General features: G+C 42.4%; 1 protein-coding gene across 1 annotated transcript in view; it reads left to right on the top strand.

The window, feature by feature from the left end:
- The window catches only part of SERINC5 (serine incorporator 5), a gene marked incomplete at its 5' end in the record, with an annotated part of 52960 nt that overhangs the window by 22261 nt on the left and 10496 nt on the right, over window positions 1-20203 (top strand). The window contains 6 exons of the mRNA XM_019796377.2: window positions 1092-1270; window positions 1776-1858; window positions 3524-3617; window positions 8407-8618; window positions 10920-11015; window positions 14455-14581. Coding sequence (XP_019651936.2) covers window positions 1092-1270; window positions 1776-1858; window positions 3524-3617; window positions 8407-8618; window positions 10920-11015; window positions 14455-14581 — 791 coding nt within the window. The remainder of the gene's footprint in view (window positions 1-1091; window positions 1271-1775; window positions 1859-3523; window positions 3618-8406; window positions 8619-10919; window positions 11016-14454; window positions 14582-20203) is intronic.

The raw sequence follows: 20203 nt of genomic DNA, 5'->3' as shown, positions 1-20203 counted from the left end.
CTTTAAATTGGATGTTCAACTTGGAAATATGAGCAGTGTCAGATATTACTGATGAGATATAAATTGGTGCAGTCTTTGAAAGCATGGTTTGACTTTACCACTTGAAACTTTAAAATTTGATTCCATTTCTGTGTCAGCAGTCTATCCCATATAAATAATGGTACGTGTACAAGGAAACATGCATAACAGTGTTTATTGAGTCAGTGTATGTAATAGCAAAAAAACACAAATAACAGAAAATAAAAATCCTCCCCAACATGTTCACTGTGGGAATGCTTATCAGTTTTGATCTATTCTTACTATAAAATATTAAATAATGGTTAAAAAGTGGATCGGAATTTTATGTATAATTAATAGAGAAAGATCTCCACGGCTTATTGTTAATTGGGAAAAAATCTACTGTAGAACAATATGTAGAGTCTTTTATTTAAGCAAGTTGTCTGTTTATATACTGTATCTGTGGCACCATACGAGTGTATGTATGTGTATGTGGGTGTATTATGAATAAGTATTGCGGATGGGGACACACTCGTAAACTAATAAAAATACCCACCAAATTGTTAACTCTTGAGGAGAGAAGTGATATTTTGGGGTGGGAGTGAAGGAAGACTTTCACTTTTTATTCTATATATGCATTTCAAGAAAAATATATCCATGTATTTACAAGTATAATTTTTTAAAATTCCAATGCTAGATTTCAGAATTCATTTAGGCTAAGTAAAGGTGAAGTGGTACGTCATAGCACTATGTCGTTAAAAATGATTCAGAGAAAATTAAGAATAAGCCTTTGGAAGCGGGACTTTTTTCTTAGCCTGCATTTCTCTGTGCACAAAGTGCATTTCCACGTTGGATTTTGACTTGTAGGCTGAACAAACACTTCATGACAGCCTGTCTTTACCTGGCTTTATTTTATTATTATTTTTTAGAAGTCTGTTTGTTTGTTTATTTATGATGTAATCTCTACACCCAGCATGGGGCTCAACCCCGCCACCCCAAGATCAAGAGTCACATGCTCTTCTGACTGAGCCAGCCAGGTGCCCCGTCTTTACCCAGTTTTAAAATGGACAACTTTTTTCTCTTTTTTTCCTCAGATTCCATTTTACGAAGATATTTGTAAAGGCATTAAAGCTGGTGACACTTGTGAGAAGCTGGTGGGGTATTCTGCGGTGTATAGAGTCTGCTTTGGAATGGCCTGTTTCTTCTTCATCTTCTGCCTCCTGACCTTGAATATCAACAGCAGCAAGGGTTGTAGAGCCCATATTCATAATGGGTAAGTCTTTAGTCTTGGGGGTGGGGGTGGGTAGTTTGTCCTTTCCTGATACTTAGAACTCCGTTCCTCGATCTCTAGTACTCATCAGACCGTCTAACTGCTCTTTCTCTACTGGAAATTATTGACACTGACTTTAGGGAAGGTGGGACTTGTCACCCCTCAGTGGCCTAAGAACTCGAATCCTATTTGTAACACTTAGTACCACAATGGGAGTTGCAGCAGAGACAGGAGTTTTTATTTCTTGTCTCCGGTCCCTACAACACCCCCCCCCCCACACACACACACAAAGTGGTGTTTTGCACAATCAGAGGCCACGCTGAGTTGGTCTAATTATGGGAAAAGGCAGTCTCCAGTCACTTAATTACTTCCCCTCGATTTGGAAGGAACAGTACCAACTGCAGAAACATGGGCTGACGTGCTTACCTTCTAAGAGCTCTTTTGTCCTTCCATGAATATCATTTAAATACATTTCCTCTTTTTTTTTTTTTTTTACCCCCCCTTCCAGCTTTTGGTTCTTTAAACTTCTGCTGCTGGCAGCCATGTGCTCGGGAGCTTTCTTCATTCCAGATCAGGAGACTTTTCTGAATGGTACAGTTGGGGTATTTGGGGTACCTGTTTATTTTGTTCTTACCCATTTTGTAAAATCATTGCAAACTGAGTCTAGGGTGCCTTTGGTGTTTTGAATTAGTGATTTTCTTGTGGATTAATAAAAAATTCCCTCCTTACCCGCCCATACTTCTTCCACCCTCTCCTCTTCCTATCCCCTCCTCTCCCCCCACTCCTTCTTGATTGCCCCCCTGTTCCCTCCCTTTTTGGCAGGGTCTTACTCTGCAGCCTGGAGAATTCAAATGATAATTTTAAGGCTGTTGGCCTGAAGGGAAAATGGGGCACTTCAGATTTGTTTGAAAACCAGTTTAGCATGTCAGCGTGACACCATCAGCCCTGTTTGAATAGGCCCAGGGAGGCCTTGTTCTTTCTGAGCACTGCCCAGGAAATCCGCCTACACCCAACACCGGCCTTCTTAACAGCTTCAGATCTGCTGCAGCTATGAGGGGATCAGATCGGAGAGGCTTCCTTCACTCCTACTTCTAAACTTACCTTAGGCGAAACTGTATAACACTGAATTATGTCTCTCTTTCACAGAATTTACCAAAATTAATTTAATTTGAAGCCTTTACTCATACCTGAAACGGGGGCCTTTTTTCGTAAGAGTCAGGGAGGGGGGAAAAGCCAGAATTTCAGTGGTTCAAAGCATTGTTTTAACCCAAAGAATTCATTTTTCAGTTCAGGTAGTAAAAACATTCATGCTGTGTCAGTCCATAAGGAACAGCCTACAGTCCCTCAGATGGTCACTAGGATCCGGCTAGTTTTTGTTTTTAAGAATTTTATTTATTCATTTGAGAGAGAGAGAGAGAGCATACACTCACGAGCTGGGTGGGGAGGGGCAGAAGCATAGGGAGAAGCCGGCTCCTCACTTAGCAGGGAGCCCCATGTCTCCATCGCAGGACCCTGGGATCATGCCCTGAGCTGAAGGCAGATGCTTCACTGACCGAGGCACCCAGGTGCCCCTAGGGTCATCCTAGTTTTATGTAGTCTTTAAGAAGTTGTATCCAAGTCTTGTTTTTTCCTAAAATGCTGTTAGCAAGTTTTCTGTTCCCCATAGATGCACTTTTAGGTATGGAAACGGTAGATTTAGGATGGGAAGGGGCCTAGCAGTCCTCTAGTGCAGCTTGGGCATTTTTATAGATAAGCTGTGACCCAAGGAGTGACATGGTTCATTCAAGGTTTGAGTGTCCTTGTCGCCGAGAAGTGCATCTCAGTCCCTTCTGAACCTCATTTCCCTACTAGTCTCTGGTGGCTCCCTAGGCAATACAATTTGAAGGCTTTTACCTCATAATATATGTGTTTCTACTTTTAAATTGTGGGTCATCGTTGATTTTATGAATGGCTGCCTCTGTTAGGCTATCTGGAGATTGCAGTGTGGAGGTTAAGCTCAGGCGCTGCCCGGCCACACTGCTTGTGTTCACATTCCAGCTCTGTCTGTTACTGGCCCTGGGGGCTTGTCGATTTACATAGACTCTGGATTTTTCTCATCTGTCTGGTGGGTATAATAGTGGCACCCATCTTACGTGATTGCCTGAAAATTAAAGGTGCAATGAGAACACAGTAAAGATGGACTATAGTCGTTATTCTCCTTTGAGGTCAACGCTGGAACAATCACCTCACCTCTTTTTGGACGGTCTTCTTTTGCAGCCTGGCGCTACGTGGGAGCCATCGGAGGCTTCATCTTTATAGGCATCCAACTCATCCTGCTCGTGGAGTTTGCACATAAATGGAACAAGAACTGGTATGTGCATGTGGGGGAGGTTTCCAGTGAACTCACCCGTTGCTCAGAGAAACGCCCGCGGGACGGTGTTGATGGAGGCTGGACTCCGAGTAGCGCTGGCAGGGTCAGCACCCGCTCACGCTTCAGACGGCTTGCTGGCACTTCCCCTTCACGCCTGCTCTTGGGACCTTTTCATTCACTCCTCTCCCATGCGGTTTTTCTCTCCTTTCTACCTCTCCTCCTTCCATTTCGTTTCTTTCCACTTCTTGGCTTTTTCCCGTGCCCTCTCGCTTCGGCTCTGAGCCGGCCGCTGTTGTGATTCAGCCACAGGCAGACCCATTGCTGGCGCTTCTCGGCCCTGGCTCCCCAGTTGGGATGGTATATGCCTGAAAACTTGGGCACACTTAATCGTGGGATTCCACCCTTAGGAGATTAAAAAAAAAAAAAAAGTACTTTGGAGCTGAAAATACACTTTCTGCAAAGTGTATGTAATAGAATAGTTGTTTACTTAAATTTTTATTGGTTCCTTCTCTACCTGCCTAGGAGTATAAGGACCCTTTCGTTAGGAAGGTCTGTTGTGCTACCTTAGAGAGCCGTCCTGAATTTAAAAATACAGGGTCTTTCTAATGCCTTGAACATGGAAGTCACATCCTAGGGTAAGTGGGAAATGCCAGACTATTCATAGCTAGTTTTATCTCTTGCTGAGCCACATGGAGGGAAGGGCAACTAGAGTTGTCCAACTAAAGGGTCAGCCCCTTGAGTGCTAAGGCCGGCAGGCTCTCTTTGTGACTCCAGACAAGGCACTTTACTGCTCACTGTCTTACTTTACTTGTAAAATATGAATGAAGCGGCACCTGGGTAGCTCAGTCGGTTAAGCATCTGACTTTGGCTCAGGTCATGATCTCAGGGCCCTGGGATGGAGTGTGTGAGCCTCAAGTTCCCTGCCCAGCAGGGAGTCTGCTTCTCCTTCTCCCCCTGCCCTGTGTGTCCTCCCCTCCACTCATGCTCGCTCTCAAATAAATAAATGAAATCTTTTAAAAATATATGAATGAAAATACCCATTTTACCTAGTAAGACTTTTTGTTATTTTGTAGATTTTATTTGTATCATATTATTTTATACTGTTTTGGGAAAAAATCAGAAAGTAATGTATGAATTTGAAATTTAATTTTTATTGTGGACAAAACAAAATATATGGTCCAAATTCTTTGAAAATGCATTTCTTTCTTTTTTTAAGATTTTATTTATTTATTTGACACAGAGAGAGCACAAGCAGGGGGAGCAGGCTCCCTGCTGGAAGGACCCTGGGATCATGACCTGAGCCAAAGGCAGATGCTTAACTGACTGAGTCACCCAGGCGCCCCTGAAAATACTTTTCATTCTTTTCATTCTGATTACATTCCTCAGCTTGGGTAGTAGTAGTAGTTTTATTTGGGTTTTGGTTTTGTTTCTTTAGAGAACAAATCAAGAGGTGCATGAGTGAAAGGCTAGTGTTATCATTGTATAATTTGGTAAATATTGGAGTAAGTTCCCAAATACTTACAGTCAGTTTTTTAAATGATTACAGCACATCCTAAATTTTTCCTAAAATTTTCAAACGTATACTTCAAAATAGGGAACTTTTAAAATAATAACATCTTCAATAGTGAGTGCCTGATTTGCCCATTAAGTAGTATGTTCTCTTGAGAATACTTGTGCTTCTTCAGTTCTGATTTTACTGTTTTGATTGATTTTGAAGCCATTTTCTGGGACTAATTATTGATGCCAAGTTTTAACAGGCATTTTGGAAGAGTTTGGCTGCCATAAAAACCTTCCAGAAACCACTCAATAAGAGTGGCTTAAGAGCTTTGCAACAAATGATGTTGCTGTTGTCTCAGTGTTGAGGCTAATATCCCAACAAAATCCCTTTTGTCAACATATTCATAGTTGATTTGTCTGCCTAAAATTAGGATTAAGCTAGGAAGATCACTAATAATGTATATTCAGGTAAATTAATCTAACTTACTAGTTGAGGGTGGTATGTTTTTTAACAAAGACTGTTGTTTACAAGGTTAGTCTAGAAAATATAATACGTCACTCCTAATGGAACAACCGAAGTGCTTTTTCTTCCCTTTTCTTCTCTGTTTTCTCTTCACAATAAACTTCTTGAGAAGGAAAAGATCCCAGTGGTAGTAGGGCCGAGGCCCTGGGCCCAGAAACCAGGAGGCTCCAGGTGTTCGTGCCCCCATTCCTCCAGTTCACTGTTTCCTCGTAGGCATATTACTCGGCCTCTCTGACCTCAGTTTCCACACCTGCAAAATAATATGGTTGCATTAGATGTTTAACATGGTTTCTTTCTTTTTACCTCAAATTCTGCGATTTGAAGTGACAGTTCTTTATCAAAAATGAAATAGCAAAAAGTAGAAGGTTCATTCAGCTGTTTCCCACAAAGACCCATCTTCTACATGTGCTAGATTGGTAATTTCCGTTGTGGTGGGTGTTACCGAGTCCTGAGCCCAAGTTCAGCCAACTCGCCCACCCTGGCGCCCATGCGCTGCCGTGTTGGCGCACTGTGCCCGTTGTCTGGTCCTTTTCTCATCTCCTTCCAGGTGCTTCTTCCCACTTGGTGTTTATTCACATTTCTGGGGAGTAGTAAGCGTGTGCCAGAGTATAAAGATAAGTAAGTCACGGCACCTATTTGGGATGTCTGCAAAAATGAGCTGTTTTTGCCAGGCACTCAGCAGCAGGAGAAGAGCAGTGAACACAGTGAGGTCCTGCTCTGTGGAGCTTACCTTCTCCTGTTGGGGAGGGCAGGGGGCAGGGGTAGATCATGTTTATAGAGAGAGAGAGAGAGCAGGCTTTGGGGAGAGCAGGGCAGGGAAAGGCTTCGTGATCAGGTGTGAGGGAGATAACCACAAGCAGAAGGAAGCAGGGGAGATGGAGGCAGGACTCTGCTGGGCCCATGCCCAGCTTGTTGAGGCGCAGACGGGCATCTTCTGTGCTGCACCCCAGTGTTGAGGGGTGGGCCCCGGAGGTGAGACAGGAGAAGGCATTGGGTCAGATCACGTTGGGCTTCTGGGGTCGTTGTGTGAGATGAAAGGGCATCACGGGGGTTTGAAACAGAGAACATGATAGAATGTATATTTTAATTCCAGAAAAGATTAGAGGGGGATGGAGTTGCAAGTAAGGAGGCCTGTGGGAGATAATCCAGGTAAAAGATGACTGTAGCTCCAACAATGATAGCAGTTAGGATCTGGTATGTTCCCAAGTTGGAACTCATAGACTTTGCTGATGGTGATGAGGACATGGTGGGGGAGGAGGGAGCCAGGAGAGAAAGACTGCAGTCAGGAGTTGTTTTCTTTTTGTAAAAAAGTTCCTCTTCTCAGGGCGCCTGGGTGGCTTAATTGGTTAAGTGTCTGACTCGTGGTTTCGGCTCAGGTCATGATCTCAGGGTCGTGGGATCGAGCCCCACCTCCGGCTCTGCGCCCCGAGGAGGGCTCTGCTTGTCTCTCCCTCTGCTCCTCCCCCTGCTTGTGTGTGCTCTCTCTTTCTCAAATAAATAAAATAAATAAAATCTTAAAAAAGAGAGAGAGAGAAAGAAAGTCCTTCGTATGCCAACAACAGCCCAAAAGACCAGGGGAGAAACAGTCCCACCCCACCCACACACTGGTCAGCCATGTTCACTTTTTCTAAATGAAGCGTTCTGTTTCTGTGTCATTGATTACCATTTGGCTTTTAGAATTTTTTTTTCTTTCATTTCTCAAGTCTCATTTCCTGTCATTTCCTTTGTGTGCCTTTTTTGTTAGACTAACTCTGTGGTCATTGAGCGCCTGGCTTGGTTTCAGGAATATGACGGTCATTATCATTTCTGTCTTTCCTCCCTGTTTGTCTCTCAATAACTTTTTCATAATTAAAACATTTTAGCTGAGTTGCCTGAATACTTCCCAGTTTTGTGAAAACATTAAGTAAGCTGCTTTCTCTGTGAAGGTTTGTTAGCATGTGGTTACGATGGGGCCGTTTAATCATAAGGCAGATGACAGTGATTCACTCCATGCTCCCTCTTGTCTGTCCTGTTTAGTGGTTTTGAACGCTCTTTTTTGTTGTTCTAATTTCTATAGATTGTTAAACCACCACTTATTTCTCCCATCCCTTTTTTAATATTTATATAAACTAGAAAGCAAATTAATCTCTCTTCTTTAAGTTTCTTATTGTAAATCCCATTAGAATTTCTCCTCCTTTCCTAGCGGCTTTTATTCTCCTCACAGTCGCCCTTCATGTGCGTGGCATCGTTTTGGGGAAGCAGTACCACTGTAGGTGCCCCTTTGCTGCAGAGCGCTGAAGGGGCCGAGGTCAGCCAGGGTTTCTGTGAGTGAGGGTCGCTTGCTGCTTCTCTCCCTGAGGAGAAGCGGCGGCACGTCCAGGCTCTGTGTACAGTGGGAACACGTGAAGAGAACCCATCTAAGAGCCACTGTTTTTTAAGACCTGCCGAAGCCGACCCCAGGGTAATTCCTATTCAGAACGGGGAGGGGGGAGAGTCCAGTCTGTGGGTGTGCGTTTTCGTTGCTGAACACACATAAAACCAGAATGCCATAGTGCTTAGAAAACATTCTGAGCCTGACCCGAGACTGTTCTGCGTGGTTTACCTGTACCTCCTGCCTTCGCTGGTGTGTCACTGTGGTAAGAGGGTCGGTGTTCCGGACGAGCGGGTGTATGATGGCCTGGGGCCTGAGAGCACCGTGAAAGCCTGCGGGCTGGTGAGTGTGGTCGGAGAGCGGGGGCTTCATGGACTTGTCTTCTCTCCCCTCCCTCTTCCCTGCTCGTGGAGAAACAGGACTGCAGGCACGGCTACCAACAAGCTGTGGTTCGCCGCTCTGGCGTTCGTGACACTCGTCATGTACTCCGTGGCCGCTGGGGGCTTGATTTTGATGGCGGTGTTTTATACCCAGGAAGAAGGCTGCCTGGAAAACAAAATTCTCCTGGGGCTGAACGGGGGCCTGTGTCTGCTCGTTTCAGTGGTAGCCATCTTGCCCTGCATCCAAAATCGTAAGCACGGTTTTTTCCCTTCCTCCTTATTTATATGTTGCTGTGTGTAAATTTGAGCAAAAGCTCATGTTTTTAGTTGTGTTTTTAAATTATGGTCTTTCCTTAATTTACTGTGGACAGGTCGGCCAGAGGAAGGGTGGGACTGCAGTCTCCTCTTCATGTCACACACTTGGGTTGAATGAGATAGTTGGCACGCCCCCTGTCAAGAGAGATCTGAACATAGTGAAGTCAATAAATAGAAAGATAGATGCTACCATTATTAAATAATGTATTACAAGGAGCCGTTAAGTGGAAGATGGCTTGAGTGTATATTCAGTTCTTCCCTATAATCCCTGTGTAAAACTTGAATGAGAAGGCTCCAGAAGGAGCTCTTTCTGGATTCATCTTTCACCCAAGGCCTCTGGGTCAGAAGTCAGGGACTGTGTGGTCTAGGAGTCAGGAAGCAGGAAATCCAGTCTGGCTGAGCCAGCAGCTGGCCCCACGAGCTAACCTTCCTCAGGCCCAAGTCCTTTCTCAGCAAAGCCAACAGAAATCTGTAAACCTTCCTGGCTCAAGGTTGTTTCAAAGACAAATGGAGGAGGGGTGCCTGTCTCACTCACTCAGTAGAGCATGTGACTCTTGATCTCGGGGTCATGAGTTCGAGCCCCACGTTAGGCATAGAGCTTACTTAAACAAAAAACCCACAAAGGTGAAAAGGAAGAAATAATGGGATTTGAAAGTGCTTTAGAAAGTACAGGCTTGAGTTCTCTTTTATAAACAATTTCTGATGTCTCAAGCCAGAATACCACCTGTGCTTATTATAGAAAGAAGTATTCATGGTCTAATTTTCTTGAAGATGTATTACTGTACAGGTGATGAAATGCAAATGATATCCAGGTTTCTAATAGGAAAAGGAAAAGGTGGCCAGTAATTTGTAGCCCCTCAAATCATTTCTAAAATGGTGATTTAAAAAGTGAACCAGTCTTGGGGTGCCTGGCTGACTCCATCCCAATTAGAAGAGTGTGTGACTCTCGATCTCGGGGTCATGAGTTCAAGTCTCATGTTGGGTATAGAGATTACGAAATTAAGTAAATAAACTTAAAAAAAAGTGAACTAGTATTGAATAATTTAAAGGTTTTCGGGTACTGAAAATTTCAAGTACATTATTGAAATTGAGAGTCCTAATCTCCTAGTCCCTTTAACTGATCAGTTAAGAATTTCCTAAAACATACTAGTATTCAGATTAAACTACCATTTGGGTTAAATCCTATTTGTTAAAATAGTTATAATATTTTGAAATATTTGGTTTAATGCCATTAGTTGCTAAAGTTAATCTTATTCCCATGCCAAAGAGCAACATTATAAAAGACTATTTCTAAAGCTTTATTGGTTAGTACAATTTATTTTATTTTTATTTATTTATTTTTTAAAGATTTTATTTAGTGGGGGGGGGCGAGCATGAGTCGGGGGCAGAGGGAGAAGGAGAAGCAGACTTCCAGATTAGCAGGGACCCCAATGTGAGGCTCAATCCCAGAACCCTGGGATCATGACCCAAGCTGAAGGCAGACGCTTTACTGGCTGAACCACCCAGGCTCCCTGGTAGTACAATTTAGTAATTAAAACTCGAAACAAATTTAATCAGAGGGAAGACTGGATGAACAAAATCCTTTCGTGTAGGCAGGTGGTTGAAAATTCCACCAACAAATGATAAATCCTTTTTGTCATATCCTGGTTACTCTGAATGATTGAAGCAGTTTAATTTAAATATTATATGAAAGCTCTTCCCTCAATGAATGCTGAGCCCTAGTCCCTTCTTCTTTGACCTGAACTGGTATTCCCAAAGGTTTTTGGGTTTTCTTTTTTTGGTCTATTGATAGGTCGAGCTTTTTTCCACTGTCATGGACTTTAAGTGTCTGATGGCCTTGGAAAATCTGGAATCCACACCCTATGACATCTGTCTCCCATTTTCTTCACTAAGCCACGTGGTCTCACAAATAATGATGGTGAATTTTCTTCTGAGGTCTTAAGATTTAAGAGCTAGTGTTCGCGAACCTCAGGAGGACTAGGCAGTATGTTTAAGTACAGCTGTTTTTAAAATAACGTGGTGGTAGAGAACTCGGCAGAACCTGGCTTCTCTAAAATAACATAGTTAAGCCTGTCTTTTTAGTGTTGTTTGGAAAATGTTATTGACCTCTTCTTTCCTTTAAAGATGGGGGCCCAAGTTTGAGGAGTATCATTTAGGGATGGGCACCTATTTTTTTAGGCTTTCTTATTTTTGAAATTTAAAACGCTGTGTTAAAATCTGTCACTTTGATTTTCCAGGACAGCCCCATTCTGGGTTACTACAGTCAGGGCTCATAAGCTGCTACGTGACGTATCTCACTTTCTCGGCTCTGTCCAGCAAACCTGTAGAAGTAGGTAAGCCAGCCTGCCTTCTTAGGGAGCGTGTGTTTGCGATATGAATATTTTCATTGTGGAGGAAGGAATATGTCTTTACTGAGCTGTTGTTTAGAATGTCAAAGATGCAATAAATCAAAAGAGATGATCTAGATTTTTCACTAAATAAAGTCCTTAACGTGGGATATGAAAATGAAAATTTCTTCTTCTGAGTCTTCTCACTGTGTAGGGAAGACAGGAAGAAACTGTGTGACAGGAACAAAGATGGGCTGTTGAGTTTGCTTTGGGGCCTAATCTGCATTTTCCTTCTCTGTGTTTTCAGGGAACATTATTGTGTTTTGCTTATTTTGCATTGTCTTTTTTGTTGGTTATTAATTTACTTTTGTTTAGGTGGTCATCTCTCTGACTGTAAGAGAGAGTGGGAAGAACGTGGGAGTGGGAAGCAGGAGACAGGATTTGAGCCCAGCTCTAACACTGGCTGACTGTGTGACCTTGAATTGCTCTTCTTAAATAATGTTTATTTATAGAGACAGCAGAACATGCATGAGCTTGGGAGTCGACCTCCTGGGTTTATAGCTTGGTTCTGCCATTTCAATAACTTGTAGAAGGTTATTTACCTGTCTCTGCCTAGATACCTTGTCTTTAAGGATTCTAATTATTATTTTAACAAGGTAATTAAATAAGATTCCTATTTTATAGGGTGGTTTTTGAAGAATTCAATGAGTGTGTATGTGTGTATGAACATATATGTTCCTGGCGGGTCGTGGGTACGCTATAAGGGTTAGCTATTATTATTGTAGAGTGGTTGTAATGATTATTTGAGAACTGTAAGTGCCCTATTTTATTATGAATTGTTATTATCTGAGCCCCTTGCCAATAAAAGACCAAAAGACCATTTCTTATTTTGATTTCTGAACTCATTATATTTCATCGTCTGTATCACTTTTGTGATATATAAATGTGCATATAAATGTATACACACATATGTACACATAAGTATATATAAATGTGTCTATGTTTGGGTACATTTGATCTTGTTGTATAAATCAAGTTAAATAAATGTGCTATCTTTTCTCTGGAATAGGAAATTGAAGGTGTTTTCCTTTTTTAAATGTAGAAAGTAAATGCAAAGATAATTCTGAAAGTTTTGTATACATGTTATTATGTGTATGAGTCTTGTCTTTTAGCTATTTATTGTGCAAAGTGATACAGTTGTAGGTCTTATATTAAGTATAGTCTATCCTGGATTTAATTTTTTTTTTTTAAATAGCTCTATCTTGACTGTACGTTTATTTAGGTCTAGTTTCTTTAAGACTTTCTTTTACAACTATTAATTTCGGTTTTAACGTAATGAGGTTTTTGGCTAGAGTGTTTTTCTCTTAAATGGTAGGTATCACTTATAAACAGAAAATTTAATTTTAGGTGGTACTACTTAAATAGAAAAGTTCATATTTTGGTCAGTTAAAAAATTTTTTTTCATTGGCCTAAGAATAAAAATTCCTTACACCACAGCACACACTGTTATTTTTGCTGTCTCAAATGTGGGTGCCAGTAATATTTGTAGTCTATCTTCTAATACTTAGAATGTGCATGTTTGTAAAAGGGTTTTTATTTTATTTGTTTATTTAGGGAGGGGGGAGAGGGTGAGGGAGAGAGAGAATCCCAAGCAAGCTCCATGCCCAGCTGAAGCCTGATGTGGGGCTTGATCTCACAACCCGGAGATCATGACCTGAGCCAAAATCAAGAGCTGGATGCCTAACCACCTGAGCCACCCAGGCACCCCAGCTCTTGAAATTTTTAAGAAATCCAGAAAACATCAGGGTGTTCCCAGGTCACACACTATTTTTTTTAAAACCTTTTTTTTTTTTTTAAGAGATTTTATTTTTAAGTAGTCTCTACACCCAGTGTGGGGCTTGAACTTACAACTCTGAGATCAAGAGTTGCATGCTCTGCTGACTGAGCCAGCCAGGCGCCTGAGGATGTGTTTGTGTTTAGCACTTATTTTTATTTTTCATTTTTTTAAAAGCAGGCTCCACGCCCAGCGTGGGACTTGACCTCATGACCCTGAGATCAGGAGTCACATGTTCTACCGACTGAGCCCGCCAGGCAACCCACACACGCTATTTCCCCCCCTACCTTTGCCCGGGTAGTTTTATTCTCTTCTGTGGCTGTCAGCAATGTTCTTAGACTGTAATTTGAAACTCTCAGAAAGCACATACCTGAATATTGTCACATTTCTTTACATCATGATTCAGTAACTATTAACCAGTTATACCTATTAAATACAGTGAACAAAATATGTTTGTACTGTTCCCTTGTAAACAGAGCTTTTGCGCACGATAGTAACAAATGGACTTAATACATACTACAGTATCCTTGAGAAAGGAACTTCTCCTTAAGTAATTCCCCTGTTTATAAATAAACTGACTTTTTTATTAGCACTGTAGATTTAGTACATTTACAGACCAGATCAATAAAAAGAAACAAAAAAGAAACAAGACATATATATTTTTTAAAACAAAATGTAGAGGGGTAGTGCCTGGCTGGCTCGGTTGGTAGAGTATGTGATTCTTGATCTTGGGGTTGTGAGTTCAAGCCCTTTGTTGGATATAGAGATTACTTAAAAATAAAATCTTTCCTTCGTTTTTTGTTTTTTTTTGAGATTTTTGTTTACTTGTTTGAGAGAGAGAGTGAGGAGAGAGAGAGAACACGAGCTGTTGTGGGGGGATGGTAGGGAGAGAGAGAAGCAGACTTCCCACTGAGCAGAGAACCTCATGTGGGGCTTAGTCTTGGAACTCCAGGATCATGACCTGAGCCCAAGGCAGACACTTAACCAGCTGAGCCACCCAGACGTCCCCTTACAAATAAAATCTTAAAGAAAAAAAGAAAGTGTAGAGAAAGGGACCGTTATGGGAGAACCTTCCTGGGAAAGGAGGTAAGAAGTAAGCAAAGGATGATGGCATCACGACCATCCTCTTCCTGACAGTAAAGGGATTTCGCGTCCGGGTAGAGGCTTTGGACCAGGTGGCTGTCGTGCCGCCATACGTATTTGGTTGTTGCGTAGCCTCGACACGCTTCCAGAGAGGACAGACACGGCGGAAACTCAAGAATGTCTGCATACTACCTCTGTTCAGAGCCTGCCCAGTCAACTGATCTCATTTTACTTTTCACACGTGTTTGAAGAGTACTGAAAAGAGTGAGACTGTCACGGCACGGAGGAACCATGTGGCACTCAGCTGGAATCTGAGGGTCTTGTTCGAAGAGGCTGCATAGGTGGGGGGGGGGTACTTTGAAATAGCAGCAATCTAGTCTGAGTTCAGTGGGACCATAGATATAGAGAAGTTTCCAACGATAAGCCTTCACTCTTCTAAGCTACCCGAATTTTCCCCAAGTGAATGCGTCGGTGAGCTACAACAGGCTTTTCCAATTAACTGTGATTACTTTGCCTTTTCCTTGTAAGCGCTAGATGAGCACGGGAAGAATGTGACGATCTGCGTGCCAGACTTTGGTCAGGACCTGTACAGAGACGAAAACCTGGTTACTGGACTAGGCACCACTCTCTTGTTCGTGTGCATCTTATATTCATGGTAAGTCTTAGCAGATACTTGAGGCGTTAATAGCACAGAGAAAAATGTAAGTAAGCTTTAGCAACGGCGAAAACAAATCCCATCTGAGGAAGAGGGAGAGTAGCTTGAAGTAAAAAGCCTGTGTCACAGCCTCCGACCTCAGTGTTCAGACTTCATTCTCCTTACTCGTATTTATATGGGTAACTATACTAGGTTTGCAGCACATCGCCACCCTTGAGGAAAGGGTTGAATATTAGTCGCTAAAGCAGTATTGGAGGGAGAGGGAGTACAAAGTGGGGGAGAAATGGTATGTGCCAGCACGTTTGGCAGCTTTCTAATCCACGGGAAATACCACTTGTTCTGCTGCTGATGGATAGAGTACAAAGCAGTACATACATGGTCATTTTGTGCTTGGCCCAAGAAAGACAGGAAATGTCCCTTTTCTTTTATGCTGAAACCCGCAGTGCTGTTAAAGCTGTATTTCACATGCTCGTTCGTGGTGGGGTTGGTGCCACCTTTATTTGGAATGTTTAAGAGATTGCCCGAGGAAGAAAAGTAGCGGGTAGAAATGCTTAGTTACTGATTCTGAGTACATATTTCACTGATAATTAAGCTTCCCTTTGGCAGTGACCTTTCCATGGATAGGTTTTACTTTGGGGTTTTATGTTTTATTTGTTATGTTTCAATATATAAAAATTTCGACTTGTCATAGGTGTGTTACGGCCTTCCTGTGGCGGAAACGGAAGAACCCTGGGCGTTTAGCTTATGTAAATACGATGTCTTTCTGTGCACGCTGGTGTTGTCTCATATACCTCTCACACTCCCTCCTGTTAGAAAGGGACCTGTAGCAGACGTTTTGGAGACGCAGGAACTGGGTACTTTCTCAGTCATGTGTCAGGCCACTAAGTGCTTGCTTGGTTGCCGGTGGTTGTCCCAGTGAGGGTTCCATAACATTGGTTCTCATGCTGTCCCCAACCCAGTGGCAGATCCTCTTTGCAGCGGAAAGGACCTCGGTGACCACGTCTGGCCTTTCCTTTTTGTTAATTCCATAGTTGTTCGCTGCATACCGACTAGACCCAAAGCAGTGGATGGGATTTGGGCCCAAGTCAGTGAATGTCGTCAGGAAAACCATGAAGCTGCCCAAATTGTGAATGCTGATTCTCAGCTCTTCTTTTTCTGAGTAAGCTTTTCCTTCCTGAGTCTGTTTTTATTGGACTTCGGGGGGAAATGGCAGCAGCATGGCTAATTCCATCATTTATCCCTCAGGTTTTTTCTCTATTGGCATGTAAAAAATATTGTGAATTATGTGAGGAGAAAGTAGATGACTAACGAGGCCCTGTATCACACAAGCGCCCCCGGAGCTTCCAGGTTCGTGCAGGGCCCCCCTTGTGTGGTTGCTGCTTTCCGTCCCCCCCTTCCAGCAGCACCACGGTGTCGCAGCCTAATGACTAGCATTCAGCAATGCCGGTTATTGGCACTTAAACAGATTTCAAGGAACTACAGTCAGCTTTGAAAATTGTTCTCTTTTGGGAATATCAAACCAGTTACACCAGCCTCCACTGGAGCCCCTGAATTCCAAAAGAGGTGAGGTTTTCTTATCTCTCACTCATGAGTGGCAGTGAAAATCTGACGGGGTGAAAATTCCATGCTGCCAGGTAGCCCCATGTGGTAGGTCTGTCCACACACTGAGTAGCAAATCTCAGCCCTGTTTTATCTAAGCAGCAAACACTTTTTCTCATGTGTGTTCAGGCATTCAGCAACCCACAAAAACAGATGATTTTATTCTGTCAAATCTCTGTATGGTTTTTTTTAGTGATACAAAAACAAACAAAAGAAATGGTACCTCACTATAGGACAGTGGTGATTTTTTTCTGTATATATAAACACAACTGTATTTTATTTTTATTATTTTTTAAAAGATTTTATTCATTTATTTGAGAGAGGGAGAGAGCGTGCACGAGCAGGGGGGTCAGCAGAGGCAGAGGGAGAAGCAGACTCCCCTGCTGAGCAGGGAGCCCGATGTGGGTTTCGATCCCAGGACCCCGGGATCATGACCTGAGCCGAAGGCAGATGCTGAACCAACTGAGCCACCCAGGAGCCCCATCCTTTTTTTTTTTTTTTAAAGGTATATCTGGAATTCTTTTATTTTTTTATTTTTTAGGTAATCTCTACACCCAATATGGGGCTTGAACTCACAACCCCCAGATGAAGAGTTGCATGCTTTCTGACTGAGTCAGCTGGGTGCCCCAGGAATATCTAGAATTCTTGATAGAAATTATAGGAAGTCTGAAGATGGCATAGTGTGAACGTTACATGTTTTCACTGAAAGTCCCAAGATTGCTTGGGTTTGGGGTTAACTTCTTTGTAAGGTCCTAGAAGGCTTACTGCGCTATCTCCTCACCTGGAGCCAGCCAACCCCACCCTCCTTGAGTTTTCTGCTAGAGTGCTGGGAGAGGCAGGTTCATAGTCATTTTTCCCCCTGGGATTATTTGGAGTAAGGTACTTCACTTAGGTACAAGGATAAGCTGGATGACTTGCCTCATTTTATTATTAGGAAGTATTTGTGCTATAGTGGTCCTGGCCGTTTCAGTTTTAACTATGCTTATGAGACAAATAATTAATTATTATCTAAATGTTTTGGAATTTGAATATAAAATTGGAAAAACTAGGACTCTTTATTAAATGTTAAACAACTTGCTAATTCAAAATGAAACATTCATGGCAACAGGGTAGACCGTGTAGAAATGAGTACAAGGTTGGTAAGACAGAATTGGAGAGAAGATTGGCTTAAACTAAGAAGAGTTGGCGAATCATGGTATCTATTCTTTTGGTGTGTTCTGTGTCTGCTACCTTTATTTAAGAAAGGAGGACAAGTTAAGAGAAAAAAATATGGAGGAGGAGTATACAAGCTTTATTTTGAGAATCCTCTTGCTCCCTCACTTATCATCTAGAAATCTTCCTGGCTGTGCGTTAGGGGGCATGTCAAGGCCCCCTCCCAGTTCACATAGGACTGTGTTCTCCTTTGGGAGCTGTGAATCACCAGTTACACTGTGCATCGGGAACTTGATGAAGTGAACTTCACACAAAGGGTGGGAATCGTCATGAGATCTCCCAAGGGCCCTGTAAGTTTGTCAGGGAGCAGAATCTGTGTTCCCCAACAAGAAAGCCTGGATGTGCTCTCTAGAGATTTTCTTTAATCTAGGGGAGTTTGGCAGTTCCCAAAGCAGCTGAAGCAGGTGCAGAGAGCCACCTGCATTTTTGAATCATTCTGCCAATATGGAAGAGGCCCTGGGCATGGCGGGGGGGTGGGGAACGACAATTTTTTGGTTGTCACAATAACTGCAAGGAACTGCTGGTTTCTTGTGAGTGGGGGCTAAAGATAGTCAACGGGCTATGACTTGTGGATACGGTGAAGCCCTGTCCCAACCAAATGCTGTCAGTCTTCTTCACACCCCACAAGAAGCAGTAGGTGAAAGTTGCTCCTGCCTTAGCCCTGGAAGGGAAGAGGTTCTGTGTAATCCAGGAATTGTTGTTTAGCAATATGTCTTGCACTCACCAGAGGGGTCTGAGCGATAGAATGCAGACAAGAATGTCCTAGGCTTTTAAGGCGTTTGTAAAAACAATGTTTCCTTGGTAATTGCAAGAAGAATATTTTGTAGGTGGAGGCCATGACTGAATTATAATAATATTTTATAGTGGCATCTACTTGTAGAAGTCCTCTGTCATTAATGATGAACTGAATACAGGTATGTATTTATGTATTTTTAAAATTAAATTCAATTAATCAATATATAATGTATTATTAGTTTTAGAGGTAGAGGTCAGTGATTCATCAGTCATATATAACACTCAGTGCTCATTATATCACACGGCCTCCTTGATGCCCATCACCCAGTTAGTTACCCCATCACCCAGTTAGTTACCCCATCCCCCACTCCCTCCCCTCCAGCAACCCTCAGTTTGTTTTCTATGGTTAAGAGTCTCTTATGGTTTGCCTTCCTCCCTGACTTCATCCTGTTTTATTTTTCCTTCCCTTCCCCTGTGATCCTGTCTTGTTTCTTAAATGCCACATGAGTGAGATCATATGATAGTTGCCTTTCTCTGATTTATTTCGCTTAGCATAATACCCTCTAGTTCATTCACGTTATTACAAATGGTGAGATTCTGTTTTTTTTGATGGCTGAGTAATTGAATACAGGTATTTGGAAATAAGACCCAAAGCTTCCCTATTTAATGCTCTCTGATGATGGAAGGAAGGTGACAGAGGTGCCACAATCAAAAGCTTGTTTTTCTTAAAACCATTTTCTTCCAAAGAATTTACAAAAGTGCAGTATTTGGGCACCTGGGTGGCTCAGTTGGTTAAGCAGCTGCCTTCGGCTCAGGTCATGATCCTAGAATCCCAGGGTAGAGTCCGTAGCAGGGAGTCTGCTTCTCCCTCTGACCCTCTCGCAGCTCATGCTCTCTCTCTCTCTCACTCTCTCTCAAATAAATAAATAAAATCTTTAAAAAGTGCAGTATTTTTTCTAACCCTTTTAAAGAAGGAATATCATCTTTTAGGTGAAAATCACAGATAATCGATCTTTTTCTAAAAAGTTACATTTTCCTTCACAGAAATGATGCGCTATATTAAATCATAATTCATGTGGAAAATACAGCACGCTCTTACATCCAGGGGCGAGGTGTATGTGTTTCTTGGGTGCACCGCCATTGGGAAGTATCTCTAAAATTCCTCTGATGAGGCTCGAAGTCAGGAATCAGGAGCGGTTGGGCTTCTGTCAGCATCCATCTGTTCGGAGCAGAAGTGAAAGTGATGCTATTGGACTTGAGTGGCCCATGAAAGAAGCAATGTGCTTGGATCCCAGAGGACCTTTTTGTGAGGAAGGCTTTTTATCGTTTATTTGCATTTCATTGATCTCTTCTCTCTTCAAGAAAGGATGAGAATGAGCAGAGAAGGCAGAGTTACCTCGTGGGGTTTAATTGGTTGAAATGAGTCTGCTAATTTCACGTCTCCCGTGGCCACGCCCCCACCCACCCCCAGGCTGGCATAGAGGATGCTTGCATGCTAGAGGTTAGGGATTGTTGTCTTTTTCACTGAGTCCCCAGGACTTAGAACAGGTCCTGACACATGGCAGGCCTTCAGTAAATATTTGCTAAACAAATTAATAGAGTTAGCTGGAACCCTAAGGAGTGTATATATTTCTGTTTGCTTAAAATGTTCCCTTTTTCTCCCCAGAAGAAATGCCTTTTTTACCCCTATAAGCCAGATTTTATAAGCTCTCTGGGGATAGGGAGAATGGTGGGAAGAATTTTTTTTTTTTTTTTAATCACACTGACAGCCACTCTGTTGAATTTCCAGACAGAAAACCTTGTTCTGCAAGAGGCTGGTTAATCACAGTAAATAGCTGTGACCTTTGCTTTCCATGCCCTTGCTTTTTTTTTTTTTTTTTTTTTTAAATGCTGTCTCTGGGTTCTTTCGTTGGTTTTGATCCCTTCTAAGTGAGACTACTCAAAAGTTGGGGAAAGATAAAAGGAAAATCAGAAAATCCTTTTGTCTTGGTGTTGGAGGGAGGAGAGTGAAAACCAAGATAATAGGACTGAAAGATATCTTACTTCTTTATCGACAAACTTCTCTTTGCTTAAAAT

This window comes from Ailuropoda melanoleuca, chromosome 3 (assembly GCF_002007445.2).
Source record: "Ailuropoda melanoleuca isolate Jingjing chromosome 3, ASM200744v2, whole genome shotgun sequence".
Lineage (NCBI taxonomy): Eukaryota > Metazoa > Chordata > Mammalia > Carnivora > Ursidae > Ailuropoda > Ailuropoda melanoleuca.
The sequence above is the reverse complement of the archived record's forward strand: the minus strand, read 5'-3'. Positions and strand labels throughout refer to the sequence as shown.